Raw genomic sequence first — 27,950 nt, forward strand, 5'->3', positions numbered from 1 at the left:
TTGACACACTCACTGCTTTCAGCTCAGTATTAATCAGGTTCACACTGCAAAATGCAAAGTGTATTTAAGATGAATATAAATCAACGCATATATACCTTTTTTGTCTGCCAAGATATATTTTCTTAACAGGCAGTTTTATGTGACAGCATTTGTTTAAAGTTTCTTTTCCCTCCTGTTAATAAGATCAACACTGACAAGTACAAATCTGTTTTGTCGAAGTCAGAATTTCTTTGTATCCAGATTATATTTCTCCCATTATAACTGCCTTTTTTCCTTCTTTTTGAGAGCTGAGTTTTTGCAGTGTCTTAATTCATGTTTGCATTATTGCACATGCTGTTCGTAAACATAAACATGACAAGTTTTTCAGCTGCAATACAATTTTACATTCTGCTGCACTGATTTCTTTATGAGCTAATCATAGAGAACCGCTTTCTGGTGTTAATTTGCTGCAATCCATGCACAACAGCAGGGTAACATAAACACTCTGATTGCTTCTGTGACTATTTATCTAAGTTATATTAATATTGTGTAGGTGACGCACAGATTGAATTGGTGGTGGTGCATTCATGCTGCCTGCAGGATCCAGCATACACGACTGATATCTGGCTGCCAGACAGCAATGCATACACAAACAACTGTATATTATTATATGATATTTAGAAAACCAGGGCTGGAGGACAAGCAGTATCCAAGACTGTGAAAAAACATGTGACGTTTATTACTATTTAATTAAAAAGGCTAATGTGGAAAAAAGTTTTAAGTAGAAAAGTCGTGCAGTCTACACCACAGCACATGAATAAACTAAACTTTAAAGTTTTTCAAAAATGAAGCATGCATGACACATTCACATTGCTTGTCTGGCAAATTTCAAATCTGTCTGCAGATTTTAACACTGCAGTCAATAATATTCTGACAGTACGTGCAGTTTGTAGATTTTTTATTTTCTACCCAGAGGATCATTTGTTTTCACAGTAAGTTCAACACAGAGTCAAAGTCAAACACACGGATATAAACACAGCCACATACAGATAAAGACAACAGAGTCTCCATAAATACATTCATACACCCCAGCACACAACTGTCAGTGAGGCAGTTTGTTCAATGCTGCAATGGCAGAGGGAAAACTCCTGCTGAAGCGAGCTCTCCTCCATTGTGCGAATACACACTGTGGACAGAATAAAAGCAACGTTTCCACGAGGAAACACTAAAAAGGTTACTTTAAATTTACCTATCTGAGTTATCCTTCTACATTACAACTTGCGCTCATGTGAATGTCACATGCGCCTTTTTGTTGTCATTTACGGCAAGCGTTAGCCGTTTGGTACGAATGCCTGACAAATAATAGCACAAATTATACTTAAAATCTTTAATTTTTGATACACTTATTTTAGCACAATAAAAGCTACATCCTGAAAAAATACTTAAAACCGGTGAAAACAGCAAACACACAGAGACATGTATCAGAAATCCAACTCGATGGATGACGTGTACGTTGGGGTCCTTTGGACTTCCGGGTGTGCATAAACAGATTGCGAACGGAGTTGCCTCGCTCGTAAAATGTGAGTTTCAGCCCTTGTTTTGTATAATCTGTACCTGGGTATAGTCAATATTAATTAGCCAGCACCAAGGCACTAATAGAGCTAATTTTGTCCTGTCCGTTAGGTCTAAAGTAACGTTTAAAATCACCCTGACGTCGGACCCCCGGCTGCCATACAAAGTGTGAGTACACAGACAACTCAGCAGTCACAGCTTTAACAGTACATTCAACCACATTTTACTTTAATTTAGGCATTCATTTAAAAATCTTATCCTATCGTTAACGCAGATTTCGGTATTTGATATTGTTGTGGGAACCTGTGCTGATGTGTTTAACGCAAGCCACATAAGATCTGGTCAGAGAGAACATCTGTTAGTGTAAAGCTGTGATTCATATTCTGACAAAGAGCAAACCGTTAGCTACAGCAGCTAACAGTACAGAGTTGACAGTTAACTTCCGTTTTATACAGTTTATACAATTTGGCTACCACTGCAGCATTTTGTGTCTTCTATTATGCATTAAATTGACCTAACAGCCTACCATCTGATCAGTCTCTTTGTCATTGTGTTGTGACAAAACCACAGCCTTAAAAATGACTAATACAAATATACAAATTAGCATCTCTGTAGGTAGATGTCCTCTGATCATAACAGAGATGACAGCCAGGACAGCATATCCACAGGCAAGGCTAATTGTCAAGTTACAGACTACAGTGAAAGCAGCAAGTTATAGCTGTGATGCTCATTGGTGCTATAAGACTGGTGGTAAAACACAGACAGCAATACGATTAGTGGGGCCTGTGATTTCTAGGTGTGCCACTGTGTGCACAGTATAATCCCTGTCTGCTGTGTTTTTTCACACTCAAAGACAGCCACGTTGTAAGACATGAAAATACTTGTTAATTTATGTATAATTTGTGTCAGGTATGGTTTTGCTGCAAACAAACAAAACTCAGATTTAAGTTGAGCACAGAAAAGTCAGTAGGTGGGTGTGAAAACGTTTAGTGTCAAGTAACTGATTCACAACATTTTGCAATATACTAGATACAGCACTGTGTATGTGATCCCAGGAAGAGACTGTCACAACAAACTTCCTCAAATCATCTGGCAGTTTAAGTGTAAACTGGCAGCTTGCTTATTGGGTTATTACTGTCATGCTGTTATCTTGACCAGGGCCTCCTTGAAAGAGAGACTTTGTGATCTTAGTGGGATTTACCTGGTTAAATAAAGAATTATTATTATTATTATTATTAATAATAATAATAATAATAAAAATAGAGAAGTTCTTGTAATCTTAATCTGTGGATGCCACTGCTAGAATGAGCCACATTATATTGACGAGTGATGATTATCAAACTCCAAAATGTCAGCTGAACTTCTGAGTGTCTTTTTCACAGCCATGTTTTTAGGCTGCGTAATGCATGTTCAAATTTCCCAACAGAGCTTCATGTTGACTTTTGATGTGAGACAAGTGCAAACAGATTTCTGCTAAATATTGTGGGTACGCAGACTTTCCGAGCCTGAAGTGTTGACAGGAAGTCAGCGCTCTAATGAGGTCAGACAAGGTCTCGCTGCGGCTGTTAATTTCTGAACATGAATATAGAGATTATTATTGTAGTAAATGAGGCACTGCTTTAATTCTGGCAGAGGGCAGAACTTGAGCACAGCATCAGTCTTTTCAGTTTTTTTTTTATGATCACACATTCAAACAAGTGACCACTCACTGTCATAGCGGGACGAGCCTTCACTCTCACTCATAATGCTGAAGCCTCTTCACTCTGCTGCTCGATGCTGTGCTGACTGTGTTGATTGATTTTGTCCTGCACCACCTCATCTCCTTCTGCATTACCTTACTTGGTAATTACATCTCCAACTATGCAATTTATTTATCTATTTATTTTTATCTCAGCAAAATATGTCTGTTGGTTGGGGCGGGTGTCTTCCACTGAAACTTGCACTGCTGTATTCATTGGAAAAGCATCCAACTGGAAGTGTATAACTATTTATGCCATAAATGGTCTTAGAAATGGCAGGCAGGCAACAGAAGTAATGTTACACTCAATTGAGCCCCGTAAGGAAATGTTCCTTTTGTTCTCTTCTTCATGGAAGTCAGAATGAATCATCAGCTACAGAATTGCACTTCAGGAGCTGTTAAGTTGTAAGGAACCTGCTCTACAACACTAAAGCAGCACAGGTGCTTGTCCATCAAAGCTTTGGTCGAGAAGATGATCCTCGATCGTGTGGCTTCCTGCTTAAAAAAGTAGATAACTAGATGTGGGGAATAAAGTAAAGGCTGGATTTTATGGTGTGTTTTTAAAATCCTGTCTCATGCATTGTTTGTTACAGACTAAGCGTCCCAGAGAGCACGCCGTTCACAGCGGTTTTGAAGTTTGCAGCTGAGGAGGTGAGCTTACTGTTTGTGCTATGCTAGAAATAAGTGGTTACAACGAGGAGTGAGATTTAGAAAATATAACCATAGTCCATGTTGCTGTTGCCTTTTCTCCTCCTTCACAAAGTGATTGCACGTTAGCGTGCCAGATTTAGCGTTCCTCCTTCTCCCCCCATCTCCCCTTCCCCTTGTCCTGCACACGAGCATAAATGCCACCCATCGCTGATTGCGACTTGATCCAAGCCCCTTTGTTTGTTTCCCATTTACAGAGCCAGGACTGTGTACAAAAAACAGATTTTTATTTCAGCGCGCACACAGATCGGACAGCTCGCGGACTCTGAGGAGATATTCAGTGAATATCAGAAGTCTTTCGGACTCACCCCACCTTCAACGCTGACATACTTCGACGATAAGACTTTTGTTGCTTCAAAAATTACATCTTTGTAAGAAGAGGCAGGAATGATACGTAAATACCAGAAAAGAAAAAAAAGACATAGGTGCTGGTGCAACCTCTCAGGAGAGCAGTCCCCCTGCTGGAACCATATGTACACAGATAAACTAAAAGATGTTAATATATTATACATTTTACTTACAGGCGCATGTATGCATACTTCCACACAGTCACAATTCTCTCAAGAGCTATTTTAAGAGATCATTATCAAAAAAGTTTATCCATATTTTTACGCACATAACCACGACCCAATGCCTGTAGCCTAAAGTCTAATGTACTCTGCGCTGTGGCTGAACGTATAGTGACAGAGCTACTGCCTCTGAGGTGCTGATGTGCTGCTTTTACAATGTGTAGATGGGGTGTTAATTGCTTCTATTACAGGCACCGCACTGATAGATCACATCTGACTTTACATGGTATTGGCTGCTCCATTAAGCCAGCAGACATCGCCCGCTGAGATGGATAACGTTTAGCATTTATTAATTATTGTTTTTACTCAGAATCAGTCTGGGAATTGTATTAGTTTGTCAAAGACTCAAGCGCCAAAGTGGTGTGCAGAGTTAAAGTGTGATTAGCCCGTGCCAAATTCATACCTGTAATTAGCAGGGCTGTATTTGACGCCTTGCTTTCAGCGATCGGTAGAACGGCGGCGGATGTGCTGGACGGAGAGAAATCACATTTTCTCCACCAGTTTCATGCTGCATGCAACAAAGATCATTCTCTCCTGATCCGAACTGCATTTCACAAGGAGCCGCAGAGAGCCTGGTGCTACCTGGCAGTAGTTTGGTGAGCAGCTAACCTTATCTCCCTGGTGACAGACTGCTCCCTCCACCCTCCATCCTCCACCCTTTCACTGCAAATCTCAGCAAACCCACATCCCCTTCAGTCGAACCCTGAAGTAGGACACGTATTGTGACCACGCGAGTGATTTGCTTCCAGAAATTCAAGCGTGGCTATCTTTCCCTCAGGCTCTGTTCTATGTATGTGTGAGTGTCTGAAATTGAGTGAAAACACAAGCCCGTGTGTGTGTCTGTGAAGCGTGAAGGTTGGCAGACAAAACGCCTGAACTAAAACACACCGCACAGCGTTTTCTTCTCGCCTGTTTCGCACCGTTTGTTTCTGAATACGTCGTAACTGCAGCTCCGGTGTTGAAGACGTCACCTAGCAAAGCCAGCGAGTCTCGGTGCGCTGACTCAGCGGATGATGATTTCTTTCTTGATGATTTATTCACACTGTGCCTTCGGGCCATGTGGAACTGGGTTGCAACATGTCCCTGATTATTTAACCGAAAATATTTGCCGAAGTGTCAAATGGCAGCTTCTGTTTTCAGTTTCACTAATGGGGATTTGAGTGTGATCATTTCTCTCTGCTTCATTTTCTTTGACAGTTCAAAGTGCCATCAGCAACCAGCGCAATAATCACAAATGGTAAGTTTGTGAGAAAAATCTTTCCGCAAATGATTTTGCCTTTTTTATTTTTTTTGTCTCTTTTGCAAACTATGAGGAGAAACTGACATGTTTACCAGCTTGACAGCCATTAAGAACTGTCGTACTTCAGAGAGAGCCTCAGTCTTTGAGAAACCGTGTGTTTTGACAGAGATGCTCGGAAACTGAAACGAGTTTCAAAACCTCAACAACGAGCTGTGAAGATTTGAGGGAGCTCTTACAAAATGACGCCGACGAATGAAATACTGTCAGCTTGAATAATGACCCACCGTAACCATCAGTGAAAGCTCTAACAGAAAACCTTTTCACTGTCACTTCAAAACACTGCCGCGTTCCTTTGGCATGTTTGTACCAATCTCAAAGAGGAGATGGGAGGTATTTTTTTAACATTAAACCAGCACCATGTGGAGAACATGGCAAATTCCATGATTTATTTTGCATGCAGTTCCTGCGGTTGCAAGTGAGGAAACAGCACACAGCGTACAAGCAGTGCTCTGTTTCTGCTGCTAATTCTGCTTAAGAGTCATGAAGTAATCTATAGCCTTTATTGATCTGGACCTGCATGGAGCGCAAGAACACCGATGCCACTTATGTCAGCCTTCAAACTCCACTAAGACACACTGCAATTGATGAAAATTATAGCTAATTATAGCCTCCAATGAGTATTATTACTTCATAATTCAGCAGGAAGGTGATTATTTGACTTGATTATTTCACTTGCAGCATGAAGTTTTAAGGCTGAACTCAAACTAAACTCAAGCGGTTTGAACTCAAAGCAGCGGCCTGTCAGAAAAGTGATGCATGTCTAAAATAAAGTCCAATGTAAAAAAACATATTCAGCTGAATTGTAACCAGCAATCACCAGAACAAATTACAGGAGATTGTCTCTGTGGTTTAGTGGGAAAGTTGTCAGTTCATTCATTGTTTCCCAGTAATTAAACCGTGCGGCACATCAAAACTGCTAATGTTTTTGTTTACCTCTGCTCTGCACTGACAGTGATAGGAAATTGAGAAAGAGACGTTCACAAACAGTACGCCTAATGCGTTTTCTCACATACTGCCACTTAGGCATAAAGAGATGACATTTTTATGGTGCTGCGCGAAAGCATCAGACACATCAACGTTGCCAAATAACCCTGATAGGAGATTTGTGCTAAAACGGTGCAGATATGACAGCCATGTCAAATACGAGCTTTAGTTTTATCAGCGCTGATCTGTTGTTGTTTCAGCTGGAATTGCCTGCTGCTGAGGCACACTCTCATTTTTGTTGCCTAGTGCAACATCATTATTGCCTAACTGGTGATGTAAATGATCTTTTTCCTGTGCTACTCATTTGCATGACAATCTTTGCTGTTAAAAATGTGCTGTTCTTCTTTCATGCTCGCCTCGCAGACGGAATAGGAATCAACCCTGCGCAGACAGCAGGTGAGTTGTTTTGCAGCCAATGCCTTATATAATCTGTGAAAAGCTTCTTTTTACACACACACACACAAAAAAAATTAGTTGTTTTTATACCTCTACAAAGCCTCTCCAGGTGGCGTAACATGTTGTTTTTCCTTCCATTCAAATGCTTTAAGGTGCATGAAAGCGTAATCAACCTCGGGGCTTTCTTTAAAGCACTTTGCCACTCGTCAATGAGCGTTCATCAAAGCATCCATAACCTAAGGCTTTAATACAGAACTTGACTAAATCATGTTTCATTAATGCACTGCGGTAACGCTGGTGGCATTGTGTTCATAGTCAAAAAGATTAACTCGACAAAGCACCCTAGAAGCGGAGACTTTTTGTGGGTGGTTCTGCTAAAAAATGGAAAGCCTCACTTCAGGTGGTGTGACAAACTGATCTGGGATCACGCAGTTCCAGCTAATATGATCAGCATTATTTAAGTCACGTTTGAACAGTAAAGTTAAATTGGTGTTGTGATGTGAAGCAGGGACTGTTGGTTGAGATTGTAAAGGAGATAAATGTGTGATAAATACATTCAAAAACAGTTCAAATTAACCTCGCCAGCTTGGAAAGATATTGCACATCAGTAATAGGCACTGACTCAAAACCACCAAAAGGCATTTGACATGTCTGCTAAATCCCCATCACCCAGCCTCTCATGTTTTCTCTCTCTATGCCAGAGGTTCACAGACTGCCGGGCAGACCCCTCGGGGGGCGTAAAGCCGCTGCAGGGAGGGGCTGTGGCTGAGCAGGGCAAAAATATGGAGTGAAACTAAGTTCAGCGAATATATGTTTATTGGATAACAAACAAGAGTTTGCTGATGCTATCGCGCTGACCTTTATTTCACTCAAACTCAAATTCAGGTCACTGCATCAGTGCCAAAAACAAGTTTTCAGAGCGGAATTAGAGTGAAATGAAGCGGCTGGTTCGTGGTGGTGTGTTGGAGGATTGCTCAGACTGAGGCTTAAGTTACTGAAATAATCCTAACTGGAGTGACATCTCTGTGTTGGAAGGGGCCTCGCACTTGTTGGAAATGGAAATGATGTTTGCTGAGTCTTGAATGTAGATGCAGTGCCCTGAAAGGCAGGAATTAAATGTTAAATTCAGTTAAAAAGTGACCTCTGACTGGCGGCAAAATAAATGCACCGAGCTGTTTAGTTAGAATTCGCTTGACTTTCCATTCCCACATTATTGCCAAGCCCTGGTGAATCACTTTTTCTCTGTGTCAGCCTCCTTGGTGTTTCCCTCAGGTTCATACTTAATGTGTAGCCCACTTCTCCTTATGTAAGTCGTCATCCTCATCAAAGACGGGTAACGGATGACTGGGTTTTCTGCATAGAGCGGGGTAAGGCGACGCCTGCTTTGACCAAAGGCAAGATTGGGTGTTTTGTGCTGAGAAAAGAGATGGCGGTGGGCATTCACAACTGCGAAACATTCATGCTGTGTGCTGCCAGGAATAGCCTTGGTTCAGACACCTCTGTCAGACTGCCTTTTTTCACCCACTGCAGCAGCTCTACCTCGTGTTTGCAGCATTGAGTACACGGTGGATATTGATCCAGCGTCATTTCACAACGTCTGTCTCTTCACGCATCTCTGTCACACTCTTCCTGTGGCATATCAGCAGTGCACTTACACCGATAGTTCTGGGAATGAGTTAAACATGTATGATCTCAGCGTGATTGCTGGTTGAATTAACGAATTAATGAAGCGAATCGTTATCTGTGCTTCCATAATGCAGTGCTGTAAATTATTCAAATGACCTCGCTATGTGTGGGCTCGCTAAAATCCACCTGATTTTAGAGTCAGAGGCTCCTGCAGAGGGACGAAAGGCAGAAAATTAGGCACCTCTCGCACCGCAAAACTATAGATTTTAGTTAGTTTTCCTTTTATCTTTATATTAAGTAAATAGCTTTCAGTATTTCTCCTCGCTATTTTGGACAAACCACGATTTCCAAGCAGGAACTGTATCTTTTATTCTTCAGTGGCTCTCTGTCCTGTGTTGCAGGGAATGTGTTTCTAAAACACGGCTCAGAGCTTCGCATCATTCCCAGAGACAGAGTGGGAGGACAAGGAGACTGATGCTGCTTTTCCACGTCGACGGCGTAATGACTCACCCGGCTGAAGCATACAACACTTGAGACCCAGGAAACACCTCGGCGTGTGTCATATTTATTTTCTGGCCCACAACTGACAGTGACTCACATGAGAATATATATATTTAAACTTGGTGATGACATGCTACACACTTGCATGCTCCCTGCTTCTTCATTCGCAGTCAAGTGTTTTTTGTTTCCATCTCTAAGCGTAGTCGCATCAAACGAAACGAGTGACACCAAGAGTACCCAGAGGTTCACAGTAATTAATCTACACAGACACAGCAGCTGCATCATGGGAGAGATTTCAGCGAAGTTTAACAAACAACTGAGTCAACAGTTATAGCTTTTGTATCTTTGTAAATGACAATAAACTGTCAGTATGACTAACAACAACACAAGCCCATTTCGCCATGTTTACTTTTGTCTTTATTAGCATTGTGAATATTATAGTATGAGAAGTGAGCCTTTTTAAAAATATATGTTCAATAAGCTTTTAAAGGACCATTGCTGTTTTATTAAGTGGCTGTTGATAGGCAGGTAAATTGTCTGTTCATATTAGAGATACTTTTCTTTATTTCAGAGTGTTTCTCAAGCACAAGATAAATAAACGTGCATCGTGGATGTGTACTGAACTTGAGTCGTGGACCAGCTCCCTCCAACTATAAAAATAGAAGAATATTTATGCTAATGTCAGAAAATACAATAGTTCATCTGTCAAAATGTGTAGGGACGTGGATCTTTGCTGCCCTCTGTCAGGTTACGTTTTAACACCATACTCAGCCGAATGCCTTCTCTGTATTTCAAGCCATGTACTGCATCATGCCCCCATCTTCACCCAAAACATATGAAAAGATTGCATTGAGTGATAAAAACTTTTTGCCATGCAGCAGAGGAGCAGGTGTTGAGAAAACGAGACATCCAGAAAGCTTTGATCATCATGCAGAGGCCCCAGAATGTGTTACAACAGCTATCACTGAGGTACCCAAAAGCACTGGGAAATAAATGATTGATTGCAGTCTTTTGTTCTGAGTCTTTTCTTTTGGCAGGATCGGCTGGCAATTTGAAAAATCTGTGGACAGAAAAAATGGCTTCACATTAAGTCTCCGGCTTATTCTCATCCAAAGCAAAATGAAATAATGAGTAATAGGTAGAGCAGTCGTTTCTTCTTAAATGTGCTTTATTGTTTCTGTGACTGATTAATGAGGGAAAGCAGTTCATAATCACCTCCACATTAATCATTATCATCGGAGAAGGTCTGAATCATTTGTTTCCGAATCGCTTCTCGTTCTCCACCCTTGGAAAACAAAAATGCATACTTTGGGAAAGAAAAATAGGCTAGAGAGAATAATGGAGTGTGCATGCTGTAATGCACAAGAGAAAGCACACCATTGGGTCTCACCATCCATTAGGATGCAGACTCGGATGGAGGGCGGGGGGGGAGTGGGAGTGCCATCACAAATGGATTTTCTCATTTATTTTAATCAAAGTCACTGTGGGGCAAATTCACCAGAAATTTACTTCTAAAATGGGAAAGGATCACAGAGTGCAGTGGTAATGTCGCAGCGTTTGCCTAAAAAGTGCTTAATTGCTGCGGCTATTTGCAAAATAATATGCATTTACAAGCACTATGTGTACCTGGTTTAATTGGCCTTTCTTAATCTGAGAAATCTTAAAAATCCTCCTTTTTTCAAAAAAAAATCAAGCAGTCTATGTTTTTCTTCAGGCCGTCATAAATATTTGACATTTTACATGCTGACTAAGTACACAAAAAAAGATAACGTGGATTCATTAAAAAGTGGGAAATCACCTCATTTCATCACATCCTCTGGTTTGGCATTCTTTTAGGCGTGAAATTAAAGATTCCAACTCAAACAAAGCGAGTGCTGCAGTTTAATTTTAATGAGCAACGAGGTAGAAAGATGCTTCATAATCACATTTCAGGTTGAGCTTTCAGACCTGAGCTGAGCTGAGCTGAGCTGAGCTGAGGTGAGGGTGATCGAGCTGCACAGTTGCAGGATCAAGTCCTGACCGCGACTCGCGCAAGAGGAGAATTTCCTCTGATCCAGCACTGTGTCGGCAGCAGCACCAGTCCAGGCTCCAGCAAGTTCATCACGGCTCCCAGGCGGTCTGTTGGCTTTGCTGTGGCACAGATCCTGCAGGCAGATGTCACATTATGGTCTGGTTTAGAGTCCCTGCATCAACAGTGCGAGCCCTCCAGTTGAGACGAGACGATGCAGACTGAAAGTGTGTGTATGTGTGGGTCCAGTCAACATATGTTGGGGAAGAAAGATGTTTTAGTAGATGGTCAGCATTTAACTGAGCGTGGGCAGGTCTGTCCTCCACTGCTCTCCACCCTTCTGTCTTCTTGTCTATATAATCAAAGTGCTGCAGTGTGGGTGGAAGGATGTGTCCCCTGCTACAACATGCAACAGAGTAACCCACGAGGCCAGCTGTTCAGACACTTGCTCGGTTTGTGGCTGTATTAAAATTAATTGATTTGAGCAATTACTATTCGCTCCATTGTGATTTACCCTTGTGATCAATACACCAATGGACAGCTCATGATCTGAGTTCAAGAATGGTTTCCAGCAGTGTCTTTGGTCTCTCATTTTGAAGCTGTCAAACATCCAGAGAAAGAGGATGCTGACACAAGAATGACAGCGTGATCACAGCAGCTGTGCATTAAGCTGTGTGCACGTACATGCATGTGTTAAGTTGTAGGGGCATAAATCTGTTTACACAGTCATATTGTGGGGATTCACCTCCCTTATGTGGACAAAATGCAAGTCCCCATAATGTAAACCAATACATTTTAGGGTGAAGACTTGGGTTAAGGTTAGGGGGTTTGGTAAGAAGTGGTTATGGAAATGAATGCAAGTCCATGTAATGTCTCCAAAAGTGATGGAAACACGACTGTGTGTGTGTGTGTGTGTGTGTGTGTGTGTGTGTGTGTGTGTGTGTGTGTGTGTGTGTGTGTGTGTGTGTGTGTGTGTGTGTGTGTGTGTGTGTGTGTGAGGAAAAGATAGGGGAATCAAGTGCCCCTTGCTATGAAATGGGTTTTCCCATGGACTCCTCCGTCTTCTTTTGTGCCCCCACTGCTTTATAAATGACATGTTGAGCGCACTCTTTGGCCTGCCATTAAAGGCGGGCAATCTAAAATGAGATCTGGTGGTCCTTCACAGAAGCAGCCTCGATAAGACCAGCTCCACAGGTCAGTGAGCCAGATGAAGGAATGGGGAACCGGGGAATGGAAACAGCCCCCCTCTGACAGCCCATCCCGCTCATTTTCACTTCATTCTCACATCTGTCACTCAAACACGTGCAGCACATGTTTATATGCACAGGTGTGTGTGTGTGTGTGTGTGTGTGTGTGTGTGTGTGTGTGTGTGCGTGCGCAGATGTGTCTAAATGAATTGGAACCTCAGTCACCACATGCACACAGCCAGGTTTTATCACGCCTCAGGGAAACTGATAAATGCACATAATCCATACGAGACTCAGTGTTAAGATTATTTAATTATATGAATGACCTAATTCTGCCCCCTTCTGTTTTGAAATTAGAATGGCAGCTGGAGGAAAACCCCACGGAGGAGCGCATTCATTGATGGACTGCTCTGATTCGTGTTCTTGTATCTCTTCCTCTGCAGAATTGAATGGTATTTAATTAATGTTGATGGAGTGCAGATATTTAGGTGCACAGCACATTTAGACATGCTGCAATTTTCTCCAATTCAGCACTGAGGGGCAAATGCTCCACGCATCTCTGCCAACAGGAAGATTCTTCTTTATCGTAGATCTGATCGACTGACATCCTTCAGGCTTCAGGGTTGCTCTTTCATATAATAACATACACCAAACCCATGTTTCATTATTCTCAGAACGTGTTTTTATACAAATGCCGGACACTGTTTCTCATTTTCTGAGTCTTTTGAAATTAAAGAAGCTTAATCATTTAGATTTTGCTACAAATCATAGTTTCTGCTGTGATATTTAAGTATTTAAGTGACTCTTTTCCAATGCAAATGAAGGTGTGACTGATGTGACTTTTTAGAATAATAAACCTGCAAAACACATTGTCTCAAAAAAAAAAAAAAGTTCTACACACATGCCATTGAAAGACAAAATCACCCATTTACTTCATACCCATAAAGCCACCCATCAAAATACTATTTGATGAGTTTATAGAAGATACTTTTTGCTTCTCACCACCTCTGCTGTTTATCTGGAGTGCATGAATACTTTATGCATCTGGAGAGCCTCTTCTCAGTGTTTCTTCTCTCTGTGATGAAACCTTGGCTACAAACACCTGACGCACCTCTTGGTAAACCTGGATTTAAAAGCAAAAACCTTTCCATATTCATAACACACGCTATCAAACGATCACACACTTGCAGCCTGCTGTTCCAGTCGTGTATTGTAAGTCTATGTGACTGAACCTATGAACTTATGTAGCAATAACCAGCATTGATGTGTCGTATAATAAGGTTGTAAGGTGACTGTATTCTTCATATTAAAGATGAATCATATGGTGAATGGCTGAGATTGCACTCAAGTGATGGGCTAATTCATTAGATGTGCTGGAGGGTACGTCAAATGACAAGAATGTGCTGTGATTTTACAGCATCTGTATGAGAAACTGTACAAGTTTTAAAAGTATCTGAAAGTCGCCTCACTAAACAGTTTTTCTCCTTTGAGTTAAGTGGTCTCCTAAATCTGTTGAGGCACTCCTAGAGCTAATCTTTTATAATCCCCTCTCTCTTTGTATCTTTTCTCTCTCTGCACCAACTGTCAGTGCTGTGTTTAAAGGGCTTGTGGGAGTATTAATAAACCGCTCAGAGAGTGTATTTTAAGGACACAACAGCCACAGGCTGAGTTTAGCTTGTTTGCACTGTATCCATGCAGCTTGGTCAAAACAGAAAGAGCAAAGTCTTAGCCAGTATACTTTCCAACAGCAGCTCATTTTTTTCCCTCAGTGATAGCACGCTGTGTCTGTGCAAGCAGACTGCAGGGATATACTTAGAGCTTCACTCCTGCTTTCTATCACTGCCTTGTTGTGCTGTTTTTGCTGACATATCTCAACAGCAATTGGAGGGATTTGACTTTCACAGTCCCCAGACAATGAATCCTACTGACTTTGGTGGTCCTCTGACTTTTCCATGAGTTTGACATTTTTGTTTTTTAGTGAACAATAATTGTATTGATGGCCATGAAATTTGGTACAGATATCATGGCTCCAACAAAGACTCCTAATGAGATCGGTGATTTTCTGACTTTCCATGCAATGCAACCAGCAGGCTGACATTCGACGTTATATTGAAGTGTCTCAAAAAATATTGGATGGATTTCCAAAAGATCTGGTACCTGCAAAAATAACGTCCCAATCAGTAAATATTAGCATGCTGGCACACTAAACTAAGATGAATGCTAAATTTAGGCTGTCCCTGTGTACAGCCTCAGAGAGCTACCAGCTGCAGCTGCTTGTATGTTTAGGATTAATCATGTTACAGTATGGTAAATATCAAATGCTTTATTAAAATCATTACTTTACTACTAACCCTGCTACAAATAATAATAATTATGATAATAGTAATGTCAGATGACTTTCTTCTTTTCAGCATCATTATGAAGCCTTGAGCTGGCACAGTTTTAGTGTCCCAAGAGTCACGTGAATTTAAATGTTTCTTCTATAACCTACAGCTTACTATATCTATTTTAGGACTGGCATTAACATCAAAATCAGGTGGTGGGAACACATCTGAGGACTGAATATATGTTCCTCCAGTGGGAGCCAAGGTGTCGTTCCCAAAGTACAGGTAGGCCTATTAAAAAATTAGCAAATGTTCGAAATTATTCTCCAAACTTAAACCTAAACTGTTGAAGCTGCTATTTTACACATGAAGTTTAGTTTACTTACGAAGTGGAGGCTATTATTCAACCTTTGAAAACAGTTGTAAAATGTCTTTTTGTGGTTCTGGAGGGAGATCTCTGAAGTCTGAGAAAGCAACCTGATGGTGTCCTCATCTTGAGCCTGAGAGCTTTAACAACACAAACATTTTTAGCAGAGTATGACAGAATGACAAAAAGAAATGGGTCGTTACGAGACAGGGAGGATCTAATGACAGACATTATCCAGCTGCATTATTTAGCATTTTTGAGGCATGACCCATACAAGAGGCTATAAAGTCAGGATATCTCTGCTGCGTCACTTTTCTCCATTATGTGTTTTAACCTGTCTCTTGGCAGCCCCCCAACTTTATGGAAGTGCAGCACTGAATGTCTGGAAGATCCCTTTAAAGTCATCATCGTCCCTGCTCAGGTCAGTCCCTCTGTGGGGGACTCACCTTTCTGCCAGTGAGTGTCTGAGGTTAGTGGTAGGAGGTACGCAGGATAGCATTAGGAGAGCTTTTGTTTGTGTGGGTTAGGTAGGGCTTGCCATCTTGTGTCTTGTTTTATAGACTGATGAGATCTGGACGGGGTGAGCTGTCACCATCAAATTAAAACACATTTTTACAGCTCCCTTTAAGCAGTACAATGTACACATCTCATCTTATTGATTCTTTCTGACCTTTCTTCAGAAGCCCCTCCTCATCTTTCACTCCCTGACGAGTCCATCCAGGTGCATGTATACCCCAAGTGGTACAACCTCTACGCAGGTGAGTCCATTAGTCACACAGTGAGCTCTAATGTGACCGCTGATAAGATAAAAGCACAGAAGTTACCGCCGTGAGCTATCTTCCTTCAGTGCCAGAGATCTCACTGGTGCACTGATATTAAGTGTGTGTGCGTGTGTGTGTAGCAGGTGTTAGTGGACGACGAGCAGCTCATTGGAAGAGCCAAAGAACAGAGCAGGGGAAAGGGAAAAGGTGTCATACAGAAGGTTGTTAACCTTCAAACCAGCTGCACTCTTTGTTCTGACTCTGAGTTAAGCTGTGAAATTTAATTTGGCACCAAGACTCCGTATTTTCTTTTACACCTGCCTTTAACAGCGCCGCTTTCACACAGTGCATGCGTGGGATTTATCTCTGCAATGTAGACAAAGCACAGAGAGCGGATAGATGCCCGCGATGTCAAAAGTCGGAGTGAAAATCCTCTCTGAATTTAGCTTGCTGGTCAAACATGTATTTCCTGTGGTATCGTCTGAGGTCTTTGATAGTATATCCTTCTTAATACCTTTACTGTACATGCAGAAAAAGTGGTAACCTTCTTATTCTGTTTACCACTCTCAGCCTTGAGCCTGAAAAACTTGCTGTGTCACGATCAGTGGAAATAAATCACTGGAAAACGACATTAGCGGGCCTGATCGGCTCAAAACTTTTCACATTTTCAGTTCTGAGGCTGAATCCGTTCCTGCTTGATCCTCATTTAGCTGTCAGGGCAACTTGATTTATGTCAGCACCTGATAACCTTTAGCACTTGACTCATGAGCTGATTCCTGGAATGCTGCTGCCACTCTTCACCACCAGAGAGCAGTAGCCTATTAAAAAGAATAATAACGCCACTTCTTTACCTCAGCCGTTTAGATGGATCATCATGGCTGCATTTGCATGATTGATCTGCCTCATTCAGAGTCAGAGGGATGGAGGTGCTTCTTCTGTTATACTGTAGGAAAGCAAATAACCTCCAAGAGACTCCAAAAGGGTTTGTACAGCCTCATAGCTGCATCTCCTGAGTAAGTAACTTCATACTAAACAAGTTTCCCCCTTTTCCTCATGAATTTTTGGTCTCAGGAATAGAAACAGCTTAATTTCTTGTCTGTTGGCTTTTATTTTTATCTGTATTACACTCCAAAAGGTTTTTGCAATAGAAAAAAAATAAAGTGGTACTCTTGAAAAACTACCAAGAGGCAGAGACTCTTTCATTAGTTGAAAATGTCGTCTCTTCTGCTCTTATCTCCTCTTATTACAACTCACAGTAACAAGAAAATGTTGTAGTGGTACTGTAACAAATTCACCTCGAACAAGCCACAAGAGCTGACAACAACCATTGCAAATTGACAATGCCTGCAGGGCTGAGGGCTTTGTCTGATGTGTGATGGAGTGTGGCAGGCTTGTCTCTTATTAGACTCATCACCTCTGTGAAATCGCATGAAATAGAGAGAATACGCTCGGCGAGGGGTGTGTCACAAAGCCAACCAGCTGGAAAAGGTTTCGCACACAAGCTGTAAACAATTCATTAATTCTTAACAGTTCTGAATTTCAGGTAAAAGTCTCACCAGTGAATATTAACCTGGGAAACATGGGATTCTGCAAAAGTATAGCTGGTAGTTGTGAAAGTAATGGAGCGTGTCTCAAAGGCCAGAAAGGAGCAAAGCGGATCACTGAAAGTCTGTCTTTTCTCACAGTTTTCACAGCAATTAATCTTGAAACAGATTAAAAGAAAGAGCAGATATTTACCCAATTGCCCTCAAATTCTTAATAATATCCTTGTTCCCCTAACTGCAAGGCAAAAGCCTGCATGAGCACAGTCATCTGTAATGTAAATGAGTGTGTGAGACACAGGAACAAACTGACGGTTTCACCAGACAGTAAACGTTTACCAGAATGGCACTTTGTGTAAACTCACACGGTCATTGTGTTGATGATTACAGAGAAGCGGCGGCGCTGAGATGCCTGTTTGGAGAAAAGGGTTTCTGGTGTGTCCTCTGAATGCCTACTTTTCACGACTGTAATATGGGAACAAAGACGGACCAGATGTGAAACTGTATGGTTTGTATGTCCTTGTGTGAATGTGTGTGTGTAATGGTGGGGGTTGAAGGGGCTTTCTCATTACACTGTTACCTGACCCAGACAAGAAGTAATTGCAGCTTGGTTTTGCAGTGTGGTCAAATCAGTGGTTTTGCATGTTGAGCTGTTCCTTTTATGCGTTGGCCGCCTCAAGAAGCAACAGGTTCTGCGTGGTTATGAAGATAGTGAGGACAGAGTGGAGAGTGACAGGAGGAAGGCTCCTTTCATTGATGTTGAGTGCTGAAAGCTTGAGAGTAACAGCTGTGTGGTGGACATGCAAGAGGATGTGGTGGAAGAAGTGTTCAGATCCTCTACTTAAGTAAAAGTACTGATAACACAGTGAGCAGATACAAAGAAAGGTCCTGCATTCAAAATGTTTACTTCAGTGAAAATACAAATTCAGTATCGAATGTATTTTACTATGCAGAGTGGCCCATTTCATATTACTCACATTGGCCTGTTATATTACTGGATTAATTTTCTCAATGCATTAATATGTAAGATGCATTTTAATATTGTAGCTGTTTGAGTAGAAACTAATTATAACTTCTTCATATGCTGTCGAGCAGTGCAAACTATCTTCTTTTACACCAATCAAATGTGTTTATGTAAAATATTCACGTGCAAATTAACTGCTATACAGTTGTCAATATTTAGTAGAGTGAAAATGTTTCATTTCCATTTGAAATGTAGTGAAGTAGAATTATAAAGTAGCATAAAATGACAATACTCAAGTACAAGTAAAATGCATACTGGATTTATTTCCACCTCTCTGTATATGCATAGGAAATTCTTTTCTGTGCCTTAAATGTATTCGCTGTGTGAATAGATTCACAACATGTGCATTATTCATTGGAGTTATGGGTCATTAATTTAAAATACAGAGTCATGTTCTCCCAAAGCAACACAACCAACCCACTGCAATCAAGATGCAAAACAAGGAGCTTATCCAAGGGTGATGAACTGTGCATGGACTCGAACCCTGCTGGACATCTGCAAAAGCATAATCAGCAGAGAGCAGAAAATGTCCCCAGAGGGGAAAAAAAAAGAGAAAAAACAAACATTCACTGTCACACTCCTGCTTTGTCATCACATCACAGATTAAAACTCCCACCTCTTGATTCTGGTGGGACAAAGGTGTGTGGGTGGTGAGAGTGTACAAACGAATTTTCTCAGTACAGTGCAGTCACATTTTCAGGGGGCTCGGCCTCACTCTGAGACTCTATTGTTTTCTTAACGGTTATTTTGGGACTATTTGATGGCTTTTTAATGGTTACTCCTCCTGGTAACCAGGCAAAGCCATTTGACCGAGCGTCCCACAGCTTGCCTCATGCAGCCACAGGGCAAACGGCAATAATAGTTTCATATTGACTTTAAGAATGACACAAATATGTAAAACTGATTTAGAGTAATCTGCTCTGGTGAGCTCCTGCTGCTGAATAACAATGTGTACGACATCGGTGAATATTCATTTGGCTTTTAATGGTAAATGTGGGTCCGGCTCATCACAAAAAAGCCTATTCAAATAAATTAGCTTTTATGATTAGCAGGGAATGTTTTTTGCAGCATGTGTGCCAAGATGTTATGCAAATGTAACAATCTGATGGCTGCCGAACCCTCATGCTGTCTCATTACCTGACAGTTTGGAATCTTTTACCGTCCCGTATAGGCTCAAACCCCAGAATCTCCATGTGTGGCCTTATCACAGCAGAGCAGCTGCTGTGCAGAAGGAGCCCCGCATCCAGCACTGTATGAATATGTCATAAATCCAACGCTGGACTTTCCAAAAGTTTCAGTGTGCCTGGTAGGTGATAGAAGCGGGCTGCAGGGATGAGACAGAGATTTGGCGCTAATTAGCCAAATGGGAACAGACCAAACACTTGTTAGCAGAAATCCAGGGAGTCCAAATAATGGGAATCGCTTGGAAACAGGTGCTGATCAGGCCGTCATTATTTATGTGTTTTCCTTGGAAAATAATTGTGTGGGAAACAAACGTCACAGCTTAAAGTTCCAGGTGAAAATGTTCACTAGCCTCTAATTTTGTTGACTTAATAATGATCTTTACATCCATCCTTTGTTGCCCATAGCTGCCTCCGTCTCCCAGACGTTGGCATTCAGTATAATCTGCCTAAATGTACTCACGTCTCACGGCGCAGATCTAACAGGCATGTATCTGAACGCTTTCTCTCATGTAAAGTCACAAGAAGAATATTCCAGCACACATAAAGGGTATGACAGCTGGAAAAGCAGGGGGTGCCATGCACTTTGAAATAACAAGGCAGTAGAAGCCCTCTAATCACCTGGCATTTTACACGTGGGTGGTGGTGGTGGTGAGTCAGGAACAAAAAGTAGTCACAAGCAGCACTTCTAAGGTTCAGGCTTATGTATGAGGATTTTAAAGACTCAAGGCTGTCAGGTTTGTATGAACAGTGTGGAACTTTTAAAATATTCATGTTTGAAACTTGTTACCAGAAATGGAGCCTTCACTTGGATTATAGCAACTATATGAATTCGCCTGATGATGGTGTTAGTGTGAATTGTTATATATTCATGGAAGTGATGCTCTCCCCTGCTTTTATCAACTTATCTAAGTTCCTGAAAAGTACCCAGTAATCGTCCAGACTGCACAAACTTTAGACTGACTTGTATTTGATCAATAGCAACCAAGCTTTTTTATCTGACCCCAACAGTTGCCGAAGCCACCGCAAATCCCTCTCCACGAATGCTAAGCAGCGAACCAAATATATATATATATTCAACAAAAGTGTTTCAATGGCAGAGAAGTGATCACATCAAAAAGCCTGTTTGCAGAGCAGAGGGAGCAAAGAGGGTTTATTCTCTCATGACTCAGCCTTGACAGATGTTTTAACTTGCTGCACAAATTTCCCCCTAGGACCACCGAGGTCTAGCAGGATAGATCTTTAGTCTTAAAAAACAATTTGCAGCATTTTTTTTGGTCCCTGACAGCTGAATGTGTATTTCACATCCCAGTGCTGCCGCTTATGTCAATACTTTGGAATGGGTTTTGTTTTTGCATTATTATATTTTACTGACCTAGACTGACAAGGAGAGGGTCAGTCTTTCTCCAGCCTGCTGGACAATAGGAGATTTGTGCAACATCTTTTTCTTGTTTGAGGGAAGGCCAGTGTGTTTCAGAGGCCCACATTCAACTGCTTATTCCCATTAAAATAAATAATAAAATTAATGAATGCATACATGAATAGCAACTAAACTAAACTTCTATCAACTTATTCAAACTAAAACTGGAGATGTGTGTGTTGTTATTTAGGGTATCACCAGTATCACATCTCATCCATATTTTAATAGAATTTTACTCTTTCATTTGCTCTTGGGTTAGGGCTGTTGCCATTGACATAGTCAAAAAAAAGGTTAAAAAAAAAAGGTCAATAGTAAAGTTTTCTGTTAAGTTAGGTTGGAGGCTCTATGGATTTTTGTTGTACTCAAGGTTGTCAAGAACTCAAGGAATACCAAGATGTGCTGCCAAGTCATCTGTAGTCACTGAATATGTATCAGTGAGCTTTTAGTATTATTATTATTCTTTGAGAGTTATTGGACAGTCTGAGAGAAGAGGCAGGGAGAGAGTGTGAGAAAGGGAGACAGATGACATGCAACAATGAGCCAGGATCACACTGGGACCAAGGACTTTGCAGATAGCCAGTGTGTGTCTTATATGCCCCTGAGTTTTATTTTCTGAAGATGTAAAAATTTATTGTGAATGAAGGTTGGGACAGACAAGCCTGCTAGTACATAAATTATCTGTGTTAAAGTGAAAGAGACGAATGCTTTCATCAAAAGATGATCATAAGATTTGTTTTTGTTTTTTTCATTGTTAAAATGAATCCGTTCATTTTGCCACCTTTTAGTGGGATAAATCTGCCTTTATCATCAAAGCAGTAACAGCACAGTTAGTCCTCTTAGTGAACTTGCTCTCTCAGACATGGCATGAAAATACTGACAATCTCTGCAGCCCTCTGGGTTAGAATTTTGACATTTCTCACAATTTCATCAGTGTCTTCATGTCCACAGATGACATAATTGTATGATCTGTGTAATATAGAGTGCTCATGAGCAATACTTAAAAAGGGCATTGTTATTCAGGGCAATAATGCCTTTAAATCCCTTTTTATATCCTGTATTACAAAGAATAGCCGTGACCCAAGAAACTCAGTAATTGCTCTAAATGTAATGATGCGCATCTGTGTAATTCGGCTCATCTTCCAGTCCCCGCCTCCCCGTGACTGTCAGCTGAACTGCCCATTGGCGATAAGGCTGAGGTAACAAACCCCAAAAATCCTCCAATATGTGCAGGGATGGGCGGCGGCACATTTACGCAGCCTCTCAAGTGTCTGAAGTTAAAACTCCTGCGCGCTATTCTCGCCGAGTATGTCGAGCGTCCGGAAGGATAGATGCGTGGGAGTCACCGCGTAGGCATCCAGCGGACTCCCGACACTTTGGGGATTTTTACCTCATCGAGCCAAAAAGACAGAAGCATTTTTCACCATCTTGGCAGAGTGATTGTTTTCGGATGGTTTGGATCACATCCGTTGCCAAGATGTTCCACAGACTTCTCCTGTGTTTTTCAGTAACAGGTATTGCTTTCGCGCAGCCTGACAGCACTGGATTATTTTACGCGCTGAGATCTGAACTCTCAGAAGATGCAATCTTGGTGGCCAACAACGGAATACGTGTGCCTTTCGGGAGGTCGGTCTTCATAGATCCCATCAATGATTTGGTGATTCAGACGCAGCCTGGAGACCGGTGCAGCATCACCGTCCTGGATAATGACCCGCTCTCACAGAGACCGGGGCATCTCTCTCCCAAAAAGTTTCCGTGTGATTTCGGTCCCAATGATGTGACATACTCCCACTACGGCTCGAGAAGTCCTGCAAAAGACAGAGTGAGGCTGCAGCTCAGGTATGACGCGCAAACCGAAACCGTTATTATCCCGTTTATGATGGAGGTTGAAGTAGTTTTTACGCAGCTAGAGTTACTCACCAAGAACATGCCTCTCATTGTCGATAATCTGAAAGGGATCAGTAACCCTATTGATAAGAAGATTTTAGAGTTCACTTATGACAGAGACTCTCATAAATGTGAGGTGACATCTCTGACGAGCGGCAGCGCGCTGCCCAGATATGGAAGACTCATTGATGGGGGGAAACTTTCCAAAATGCTGGACTGTGATGAATTCACACAAGCTGACATCCGCTATGAGCACACGTTCGACCGCAAGTCTCCCAACAGGGACTATGTCCCCATGGTGGTGGAGCTGCACGATAAAGAAGGCAACCTGGTGAAACAGGAGTATTTTCACCTTATGATTCGCATCAAAGAGGGAGAGGAAAACACTCCCCCCAAGCCCAGCTTTGTGTCCATGATGATGATGGAGATCAGTCAGTTTGTCATGACAGCCCTCACCCCTGATATGCTGGCTGCTGAAGATGCAGAGTCAGACTCAGATGAGCTTATTTTCAACATCAGCTCTCCCTTATCATATGAGGAGGGCTACATAGTCAGCACTGATGACAGAAACTTGCCCATCACGTCTTTCTACCAGAGAGACTTGCGTGACCTGAAAATAGCTTACAAGCCCCCCTCCCTGGACTCTGACACTGAGAGGATTTTCCAGCTTGAGTTTGAGGTGGTCGACACAGACGGGGCCGTCTCGGACCCCTTTGCTTTTATGATAGTCGTGAAGCCAATGAACTCTCTGGCCCCCGTGGTGACCCGGAACACAGGCCAGCTGCTGTACGAGGGCCAGTCTCGGCCTCTGTTCAGTGCCCACAACTTGGAGATCAGCGATGAAGACAACCTGGACACCGTCACCATCACAGTGGTGGATGGGCTGCGCCACGGGGACCTCATGGTGTTCGGCTCTCACAGGAAATTCTTCACGCCCGCTGATCTTACAACAGGGGCTGTTGTGTACCAGCATGACGGGAGTGACACGTACAGTGACAACATTATCTTCAAAATGTCCGATGGAATAAACGAAGTAGAATTCCTTTTCCCCATTACAGTCGTTCCCACAGATGACGAGCCACCAATTATAAATGCAAACACTGGCCTGGTGCTATTCAAAAATCAGATGATGCCTATATCTCCCCTCACGCTCAGTGCTGCTGACATTGACTCTGAGGACTCAACTATTAAATTCACCATTGTTCCTCCCTTTTCTACTATTGGCACAGTGTTCCTGAGGCAGTCGGATGCCCCAGAAGACCCCTCCTCTTGGAAATTCAACGCTGAGGACGAAGTGTACGAGAAAGAGGTGACAGAGTGGCTTCAGAAAGATATCACTGACGGGAAGTTGTTTTACAAGCACACAGGTCCTCACAACACAGATACCGTCATAGATCAGTTTGTGTTCACAGTAAAGGATGACAATGATCCCCCTAATGAGTCAGGAGAGAGTGTGTTTATAATTCGGATTTTGCCCATAGATGACATACCCCCCGAGCTGTTCCCTGGCACCACCCTGCGGATGACCGTTCAGGAGTACAAGCTCACTCACTTTAGCAAAGAAGTTCTGCGCTATACTGATTTGGATTCTGAGGATCGAGACCTCAAATACACAGTTATCCAGCCCCCGATTGATACAGACGAAAATAATCCAGTTGGGTTCGGGTCTTTGGTTCTGACAGACAGCCCTGACACAGAGGTCACAGAGTTCACACAAGCTCAAATTAACCATCATAAGATCTCCTACGGCCCCCCGGATGTTGAGCTTGGAATTACAGCCCATGTCGTGCAGTTTCGTTACACTGTTGAAGACACGGCTGGGAACAGTGTAGAAGGAGCTTTCACTATCTACCTGCAGCCCGTTAACAATAAACCCCCTCAGATTACCAACACTGGCTTCACTGTTTTTGAGCGCGGTATGCACATCATCAGTATTGCTGAGCTAGACACCACGGACCCCGATACAGAGATTAAACAGATTACCTTTACTCTAAGCCAGCCCCCTAAACATGGCCAGGTCCAAGTTGCATTCACTGAGCTAGAGAAAAAGGGGGTGTTCAGTCTTGAGGATATCTCAGAGGGGAAGATATCATACATGCATGGTGGGGAGGAGACGGTGAGCGATGAATTTCAGTTGGATGTCAGTGATGGGATTCATGTTGTAACCGTGACGGTCAAAGTTAATGTAAAGCCTGTCGATGATGAAACTCCAACCATCAGCCTGCCTGCGGGAACAATCGGCTCTCATATGGATGTGCTGGAAAACGGAGCCACAGAAATCACGACTAATGTCATTCAAGGCCATGATGATGACACAGATGACCTCCAGCTGACCTTTATTGTGGAAGATCCTCCAGTTATGGGTGAAATATTGGTCAAAGGAGTGCCTGCCACTAGTTTTACACAGGCTGATATAATTAATGGTGTGGTTGTGTACGCACACACTGGCGGTGAGATAGGTCTCGCCTCTCAGCTGGATGGCTTCAATTTGACTCTGACAGACATGTCCGATGATTGGACGATAGGTGGCAACAAGGTCAACGGAGTGCACGTTCGTGTTACTATCCTTCCTGTCGACAGTCAGGCCCCTGAGGTTGGAGTCGGGATTCAATTCAGTGTCACTGAAGGGGAGAAAAACGGCATTGGCCCTCAGCACTTGAACGCTGATGATAATGACACTCCGATAGATGATATCCTTTGCACCATCATCGTCCAGCCCACCACAGGCTATGTGGAAAATATATCACCCGCCCCAGGGTCAGAAAAGTCCAGATCAGGAACAGCTATCAGTGCTTTTACCATCAGAGACGTCAGGGAGGGAAATATCTACTATGTGCAGAGCATTCACAAAGGGGTAGAGCCAGTGGAGGACCGGTTCACATTTAGGTGCTCTGATGGCATCAATTTCTCTGAGAACCATTTCTTTCCAATTGTTATCATCCCAGCAAATGATGAAAAGCCGGAGATTTATTTGAGGGAGATAGTGGTGATGGAGGGGATGAACATTGTCATCGACACTCCGATTCTGAATGGAGCTGATGCCGATATTCCACCTGAGGAGCTGATGTTCATCATTTCCAAACCTCCAAAACATGGTGCCATTTTAAACCAGCTATCCACAGGCTCAGTTTTGGTGACTAATTTCACTTTAGAGCAGATTAGGGAGGCATCAAGTATTATTTATGAGCATGATGACTCAGAGACAACAGAGGACAGCTTTGAAGTCACTCTGACTGATGGAAAGTACTCTGTGCAGAAAACAGCCATGGTTTTGATCATTGCTGTCGATGACGAGACCCCCAGGATGCTAATCAACGACGGTCTGGAGGTGGAAATTGGGGAGACCAAAGAGATCAACAACAAAGTGCTCAAAGCAACAGATTTGGATTCCGATGACAGCACGCTCACGTATATCATCCGGTTCGGGCCCGGTCAGGGTCTCCTGCAGAGGAAAATCCCATCCGGGTCTCTGGAGAACATCACGCAAGGCATGAATTTCACACAAGCAGAAGTCGACGCAGGGCTTATAGTTTACACACACAGCGGTCAGGAAGGCATTCGAGACTTGATCAAATTTGACATCACAGACGGAATGAATCCACTAATTGATCGTTACTTCTACATCACCGTGGGCAGCATTGACATGGTGTTTCCTGACGTGGTCAGTAAAGGCGTGTCTCTGAGAGAAGGTGGCAGAGTGACTTTGACCACAGATCTTCTCAGCACCACTGACCTCAACAGCCCTGATGAGAACTTAGTGTTCACTATCACAAGGGCCCCTGTCAGAGGCCATTTGGAGTGTACAGACACTCCTGGGATGCCCATTGTGTCTTTTACTCAACTCCAACTGGCTGGCAGTAAGATATACTACATCCACACCTCAGACGATGAGGTGAAAATGGACAGTTTTGAGTTTGAAGTCACTGACGGCTACAATCCTATTTTCAGAACATTCAGGGTCTCTATTGTGGATGTTGATAACAAGAAGCCAGTTGTGACTGTGAATAGTTTAGTTGTCACAGAAGGGCAGATTAAGCTGATTACACCATTTGAGCTCACTGCTGAGGACCAGGACACATCTGAGCAGCTGCTGAAATTCACCATCACCCAGCTGCCTGTTCATGGTAAACTCCTCTACAACCACTCCGCGCCCGTCACCAGCTTCACCAAACAAGACCTCAATGAAAACCTCATCAGCTACAAACACGACGGGACCGAATCCTCAGAGGACTCCTTCTCCTTTATTGTCACCGATGGCACACACACTGACTTTTACGTTTTCCCGGACACTGTGTTCGAGACACGGCGCCCTCAAACCATGAAGATCACCATTGTGGCAATTGACAACGGCGTCCCCCAGATCGTGGTGAACAAAGGGGCCCCCTCTATGAAGATACTGGCCACGGGTCACCTGGGGTTCCCCATCAGCTCCAAAGTGCTGAAGGCGGAGGACAGAGACAGCAGCTCGGCCTCTCTGGTGTTCCACATCACCACCCAGCCCGAACATGGTTACATCATTAACCTGGGACAAGGAAACAACTCCATCAGCACATTTAGTCAAGGTAAGCTCTGAAAAAAAACACCCACCTGTGTCATAATATGACCTTTGCGTGAATGTTGCACATGGATGGCGTAATCAAATGACAGCAATTTTGTTAAGAGCTGTTCAGTGGCCAGCTGACTGATAGTGGACTCCAGAAAATAAAGGGTACAAAAATATAATCCGTCATGTCTGGTAAACAAATTACCTCAAAGGATATTCCACTCTCTAATATAATAACAATTATTACAAATTATTACATTACTGTCAATCACATAAAATGCCTTTAAGTACATCATTTTTTTAAAGTGCTGATTTACCCTTCTGTGCGATACTCTTT

The 27,950-nt window shown here is 42.6% G+C and overlaps 2 protein-coding genes across 2 annotated transcripts in view; both read left to right on the forward strand.

Annotated features, from left to right (window-relative positions):
* The first annotated feature begins 1,501 nt into the window (after positions 1 to 1,501).
* ufm1 (ubiquitin-fold modifier 1) lies at positions 1,502 to 9,762 on the forward strand. The gene is made up of 6 exons (XM_070983778.1): positions 1,502 to 1,559; positions 1,663 to 1,719; positions 3,883 to 3,940; positions 5,764 to 5,803; positions 7,214 to 7,246; positions 9,274 to 9,762. Coding segments are annotated over exons 1-6 (264 nt in total). The 5' UTR covers positions 1,502 to 1,557; the 3' UTR covers positions 9,348 to 9,762.
* Positions 9,763 to 22,660: 12,898 nt separating this feature from the next.
* The window catches only part of frem2a (FRAS1 related extracellular matrix 2a), a 57,193-nt gene continuing 51,903 nt past the window's right edge, over positions 22,661 to 27,950 (forward strand). Inside the window, exon 1 of the mRNA XM_070983807.1 lies at positions 22,661 to 27,632. Coding sequence (XP_070839908.1) covers positions 22,661 to 27,632 — 4,972 coding nt within the window. The remainder of the gene's footprint in view (positions 27,633 to 27,950) is intronic.

This window comes from Chaetodon trifascialis, chromosome 16 (assembly GCF_039877785.1).
Source record: "Chaetodon trifascialis isolate fChaTrf1 chromosome 16, fChaTrf1.hap1, whole genome shotgun sequence".
Lineage (NCBI taxonomy): Eukaryota > Metazoa > Chordata > Actinopteri > Chaetodontiformes > Chaetodontidae > Chaetodon > Chaetodon trifascialis.